Raw genomic sequence first — 6676 nt, 5'->3', positions numbered from 1 at the left:
GGACGGCGGTCCCGGCACCGCGGTGGCTTTTCTGAGCGTAGGTAACTCTCGTCGTTTGTGTTGTACTGGGGAGAACACCCCCCAAAAAATCGGCGTTGTTTTGAGTATGGCAATCGGGCTTACAAACCCAGAGATCCCAAAACGAATTGCCCGGTGTAAATCTAATTTTTGATTTTTCCAAACCCGCATATTCCTGCTTTCCCTAAATGCGGTCATCTGGCCGTGACATGCTTGCAGATTCACTGCGAATTAGTCTTTCTTGTAGCGTACAAGGAAATTGAAGGGATTCGCTTAACTCATTTTGGAATATTTCAACTACAAACCACTTTGCTGCTTCGTTAAAAAAGAAAAGCAGCAAAGCAGGACCTTGGATTTGAACGAGGAAACCTCGTTTATAAACTGGTGTTAAAATACAGCACCGCCTGATGGGGTTTTGCTTTCGCTTCCAAGGTGTTCTGTCCTTATTTGTTATTTTAGTTTAGAAAATTCTCCGTGTCATTGAATTAATTGTAGAACTGGAGGCTGAGCTGCCATGATTTACTCAGAGGTAGAAAGATTAACGATTATTGCAGTCTTTTCAGCTTTAGAATATATGTATTTATAAGCAGAGATGTATAGAGAGGCGTGTGTGGGTATGTATATATATTTATATATAGGTTACGCATATATATATGTTATGTATACGTTTATATATGTATGTATATGTGTGTATGCATACACATGCGATACCACACATTTGATCAACATTCCCTTTAATCATAAACTACCTGCCAGGTGGGTATATTTAGACACCGTGATTTTCTCTTTCAGTGCAGTGTGGCAGAAAATTACCCTATGGCTCTCCATCTTTCTATAGGGCAATACACTGATCCTCCCGTCTCTCGATGATACCTGGTAGATTTAAGCATTTTAAGCCTCTCATTTGATGTTGAATAACGTGGCAGAAGGATAAAAACTCAGTTGTAGTGGTGGTAGGAGAAGCTGCGTCTCAGGGCGACACGAAAGTTGCGTTTTCAACTCAGTTTCCTAAAGTTACAGTGTAAAACCAGGTGACAGAGAAAAAAATGTTTTGGTTCGTTTTTAGTTTAGGATTTTGTTGTTTGGTGTTCTTTTTTTTCGGGAGAGACATGGAGTTGGAGAATCTCATGGAAGGGAGAAGAGATAGGTGAGGAAGAAGGGGTAGAGAAGGGAAGGAACTGGTCGCTGGAGGAGGCTGGGGTAGGAGTGCCAAGCCAGACGAAGAGGGGCACGGCAGCTTCTCCTGCTCCCAGAGGTCTCTCTCCCGCCCTTGTGCCTTCGTACCCCCTGTGCTGGGAACCGGAGGGGCAGGGGTTAGCCTTTCGATGAGCGAAAGGAGGGCGGGGCCCGGGGGAGCCGCACTGCGGTTGTAACACGGGGCCCGGGGGAGCCGCACTGCGGTTGTAACGCGGGGCGAGGCTGCCCGGAGCTCCTGGGCCACACGAGTTTTCTGCTCCCGCAAGGCAAAACGCGGCAGCAAAACAGAACACACGCGTGCCCCCTTTTCAAGTAATCGTGTCAGTGGTCAGAGAAATTGTAGCCACAATATATTTTTTACGGTTACCTATTAGACAGTTTAATAAAGCTTTCTTAGCGTTACTCGTATAGATATTAAAACAGTATCTAAAATTAAAACTTTATTTAGTTTTCCTTGGAAATATATGCAATATATGACTAATAACTCACGCTCTAAGGGGAAAAATATTTTTAAATGCCCGAGAAATAGTGTCACGGCAGAATTTCTTTCTGCAGGCACGAAGGCAATGTTATAAAGTAAATAGCTGAGACAAATAACTGTTTAACTTCCAGCGTCCTTGAAGCCTTAAGCATTTTCCTGATTACAGTCTTCAATGGCGCTTTTAGTGCAAAGATTAATAAATCTTAGTGATGTGCTAAGAGCTACAAGCTGACAACGTAAGCTGAACTGTGCTCTCTGGACTCTGCCGTGTGCCCGTTCCTCTTTAGCGCCTAATAATTTGCAAAGGGAGAAGTACGTTTGGGTGGGTGCGGGCCAAAAGGCCGTGTCTTTCTCAGCTCAATGCCCGCCGTGTCACCGCAGCCCTGTCTCCAAAGCTGCTTGTGGTTTATGAGCTCTCTTTCACTGTACAGCGAAACGTAAGAGAATAACCCAATGATGAATTAAGGCAGGTAGCAAAGGGAGAAAAAAAAATGACGAAGTTCTGATCCTGAAACAGACTTTCCCAGCCTCGACTCGAAAGCTGCTGTAAAAATCCAAACGTGTCCTTTTATTATTTCTGCACAACGTGGCACAGTACATATAAAATCTGTATTTATTCCTCCCGGTCCCTCCACTAAATATAGAGAGGTGAATCAGAACAAGGATTCGCAAGGGTGAAAGTGTTAGTTTTTTATAGGTGGGTTCTCTAATTTTTTTTCCCCCCTGTGCATTTAGACCCGTTTTTCTACCCAGTGCTCAGTAGCTGTGAGAGCAGGAGGCAGAATAGGGCATATTTTTCCATTTCCTCTGTTTCCTACCAACCAGCTAGAATTTGACCAAATAGCAGAGGCGAAGTAGTCGCTGCCTGTCGCTGCCTTGGTACACCAGAGCCCCAAACGCTGCCTCTAAACTCTACTAGTTGCGAGGCATTTAAAATAAGAGTCGGGGTAAAAAGCTTCTTGCCCAATTCCGACCCCGGGGAATATAGGGCAAAACCAGTGCTCCTTATATCCGGCTCCCAGGGTGACTCTGGAAGCAGCTATTCTGGCAAGCGCCTAATTCCTCCCTCTTATCCCCCCAAAAGCCAAGCGCACCTCCCTTTCCGCCCGGTGGGCACCGCGGAAGGGTTTTCTCCCCTCGAGCGGACCCCGTCCGCATTTTGCAAGGGGCAAATCCCGACGTGAGTGCCAGGCTGTCCGGGGGTGACTGCTCGGTCGGTGTCCCCGGGAAGCAGAAAAGGCTGCGCCGTGGCCGGCAGCGAGCCGGGTGAATTTAAATAAATAGAAAAACAAAACAAAAAGCAAACATCGAAAAAAGAAAACCAGGCGATTTTGTAAAAAAAAAAAATCACCGCACGGGCACCGTCACTGCCGAGGAATCGCTTTTCCGAGGGCTGATCACGCCGTTTGCTCCCTCCCCGCCGGGGCCCGTCCCTCGGCGCCTCGACACGCGAGGCTCCCCCGAGCCCTGCGGCCGTGTCCCACCGCCTCTCCCCTCTCTTCCTACCCCCAGAGCTTCTGGAGGACCTGTCCGAAAGCCGAGAGTGCGTCAACTGCGGCTCAATCCAGACCCCACTGTGGAGGAGGGACGGCACCGGCAACTACCTGTGCAACGCCTGCGGGCTCTACACCAAAATGAACGGCCTCAGCCGGCCCCTCATCAAGCCCCAGAAGAGAGTGGTAAGTGGGGAGGAACGGGAGGAGGCGAGCAAGAGGAGCTGCGCCCCAAGGAATCCCCAGTCGGGGGAAAATCGGGGGCATGGGTGGGAGAGAGCAATCAGTGTATTAACCCGGTGATCCCCCGCGGCTGCAAAACCGAAGTGGGGCTCCTGACCAGGTTTGTAGGGCAAAGTGGTCAATTTGAGGGGCGACAGGGCTGGCAGCCTGCTGGGAACTGCTTCGGACCCACCTCCAGGCCCTGCACTGTGAAATCACCCTCTTGTCGCACCGTGAGCTGCACACTGGGCGCGGGCCAGCCTGGCTTTTTGAGCTATCAGTCCCGTCGGTGAGGGGGCTTCGGTGGCTTGGAATAATTTTTTGCTAGTGATGTTGGATATTTCCAACAGAAAAAAACCATCAAGGTTGGAAAGTGTTTGTTCAGAGGGCTAGGAATTTCTCCAGACCTGCTTTGTTTGCTGAGAGCTCGATCCTTGGGAATGTAAGCAAGTTTTGTATATAATTCAAAGAAAACCAATTGTTTAAACAATGATAATAGCCTTTGTTTTGTTTTACTCCTAAGAAATGAGCGGCAATTTTTCTAAAAATACACTCCTAAAACTGGGGGGGGGAAATAAATAGTACAAACCAGAACCCCTGTTTATAACTCAGGCTGGCACTGAATAGGCAAGGAGAAAATTTAACAAGCGGGAACTGCACATTATGTTTAGCAAATCTGGGTGGAGGTCAGCAGAGAGAAAGAATACGCTCTTCAGTAATGGCTGTTAGCGGGCGAGCCACAATAAATCACGCCAGTATAATCCAAGCTGATGTTCGGACCCTTGTGTATGGAGACAGTGTATCAAACCCATCAGCCTTTCAAGCCTCTCTCAATCACGCCAGCTGCTTCTCTCCATGTCTGTTTCACTTGTGTTAAAACACCTTTATTTCACAACCGTTTGAATTCAGTGCCCTTACGGGAGTGGGGAGAACAAAACCTAAACGCGTGATGGTCACAGCAGACAGTAAATGCTCAAGAACCAACCAGTCTGTGCTTTAAGACCTTTCTTTAAGCCAAAGAGTCAATTTAACTTTAAGCCAGAGGTTAACTACTGCAAGGTTCCCGTTTTTTTCTAGATGTCGTCCAGTAAATTTCATGACACAAGGTGTTATCTGATTACTGGGGACAAACGCAGCAGAGGGGTCAGATCTGCTGCTTGTCTCGAGCGTCAGAGCCCGACTGGCTGTGGCACCCTGGCCCAAGGCAGATTTTAAGTAGCTGATACTCGGCTCTGGCATTTCTGTGTTTCTTCGGTTTTTTGTTTGTTTGGGTTTTTTTTTGAGGTAGGGGTGGGGGTGAGGAAACTAAAGGAGAGTCAAACTCAGTCCGATTTCAGCCTGACACCTCGGTGAAATAACTCTGAAACAGCTCTGCGTAACAATCCCTACCGAGTACCCTGGCCATAACTATAAATCAGCCGTGACTGTGTGTTCGTACAGTTGGAAATATGTAGGTGAGAAGGGAAAATGTTTTGAAAACTCTAAACATGTTTAGATTGCCCCGAAGTTTCTGATAAAATTCCTGCAGCAGAAAAGTAATTTTAGCTTGAAAACATGTCAAAAAACCCCGTTTGTTTATATACGGGAATGAGCAAAAGCTAATGAAATAAAATATGTGAAGATTCATACCGGGCTGCATAGGAAAGAGAAAGATTTAACAGAGTGAAACATCTGACAGCATTTCACTTGCAAAGAAAGAAATTGAAGCATGTGTGTTAAAACCAGCTTTCTTTTACTCAATACGTGTAAAACACACGTATTGAACCGAGGGCACAATTTGAACACTGTGCATGATTTAATAATGAGGTCAAAAACTCTGTTTTCATGAGACTTGGATCTTTAAGATTAAAAACTATACGTGTGTACTTCAGTGCATATTACACTTGGCTGGGTGGTTAGTTGTTTGTTTTGTGTTTGTTGTTTGGTTTTCTTTGTGTGCGATTAATAATGGATTACTAATTCAAAATTACAAAACTTTTATTTAATTTGGGGCTCTTTCTGAGCAGTGGTATAATATGATGGCTTACTGCTAAAGACACTCAAACAGATAAAATTCAAGAACTCAGTTATTACTCTGGAATATTCCTCATTCTCAAAACATTTTTATCGGTTTCCCAAGTGGCAGGCAGCTCTGCGGTATCAAAGGTGACCGAGTTACGTCTAACAACCCAGGAGTAAATGACTCAAGAGGAAGGGCATTGTACCCTTAAGTTAGTAATTTCAGTTATGGTCACTTTATAGTCAGAATAAGATTAATGCAATCCTCTAAAACTGACTTCTCCATGTAAACTTGTTCAGCTGCCAGACACAGAGCTCCGCGCATATTTTTTTATATTTTTTTGACAATGCGATACTTTGAAAGAGACTAGATTTATGATGTAGCTGGAATTCTTTGCTTGTGATGAACGTAAAAGAGATCACTTGTTACAGAGACTTTTATAACCCATTCACCTTCATTTCACATGTTTATGAGGACTGCCTTCACTTATGATATACAGCCTATGGTCATAAAGCTCTGGGTTATACGGTTATTTCTGATACAAGGTTGCTTCATCTTGGCTCCAAACTCCACGGAATAGTGTCATAAATGGTTTGTTTGCAGTGGGGACCTTGTTGTCACCCACCAGCTTTGCTGCTGGCTGAGGGGAAGCTCTGCTCTGTAAAACATGCTCCCAAGGCACATTGATTTTTGCATGAGGAGAAAATGGGCAATGATAAAATGATCTTTTTACAAAGATGATGTTGTTGTATGTGTTATCCCTGGGACACCCAGGAAAGTTTTCCCAGGCTGTGGTGCCACTGAGGACAGGTGACTAAAGTGGCTGATTTTTCCATTGAGTTGAGAGTATCAGTGGCAGGATTAGAGCTGTCCCCTCACCCACCACACAGGGGAGAGGGCATTCAACTGACTGGAGAGGTGGCACAGGAGTGATATGCTTTCTCTTCAGCTGGATGGAGCTGTAGTGGAGATGTTTCCTCGTTATCCTAGGTGGAAGAAGAACCAGTGCCTGGTGGTCTGAAGAGAGGTCTCTGGGTCAGCAGTTCCCAAACATGAATTTTGCCTCTGCTGCGACTGCCTATGGTTGCACTCTCAGTACCTCTTCACATCAGCTTTCCATTCCCTGAAATGAGGATAATTCTGGTTTAGTTCTGCCATTCCCACCATGTGTTAAAGTACTTTTTATAAACCATAAAGACATAAATCATTTGCTCCTGCCTGTCTGTTTATGAACGTTTACCTATGCTTGCCTCTAGCCTTCGTCAC

At 45.6% G+C, this 6676-nt stretch overlaps 1 protein-coding gene across 1 annotated transcript in view; it reads left to right on the top strand.

Moving 5' to 3' along the window:
• Nucleotides 1-3208: 3208 nt before the first annotated feature.
• Nucleotides 3209-6676, top strand: part of LOC103808194 (transcription factor GATA-6) — a gene marked incomplete at its 5' end in the record, with an annotated part of 13913 nt that continues 10445 nt past the window's right edge. The window contains 2 exons of the mRNA XM_009080966.1: nt 3209-3375; nt 6667-6676. The exon at nt 6667-6676 is cut by the window's right edge and continues 107 nt beyond it. Of these exons, the coding sequence (XP_009079214.1) occupies nt 3209-3375; nt 6667-6676 (177 nt within the window). The remainder of the gene's footprint in view (nt 3376-6666) is intronic.

The sequence above is a fragment of the Acanthisitta chloris genome, unplaced genomic scaffold (genome assembly GCF_000695815.1).
Source record: "Acanthisitta chloris isolate BGI_N310 unplaced genomic scaffold, ASM69581v1 scaffold13330, whole genome shotgun sequence".
NCBI lineage: Eukaryota > Metazoa > Chordata > Aves > Passeriformes > Acanthisittidae > Acanthisitta > Acanthisitta chloris.
The sequence above is the reverse complement of the archived record's forward strand: the minus strand, read 5'-3'. Positions and strand labels throughout refer to the sequence as shown.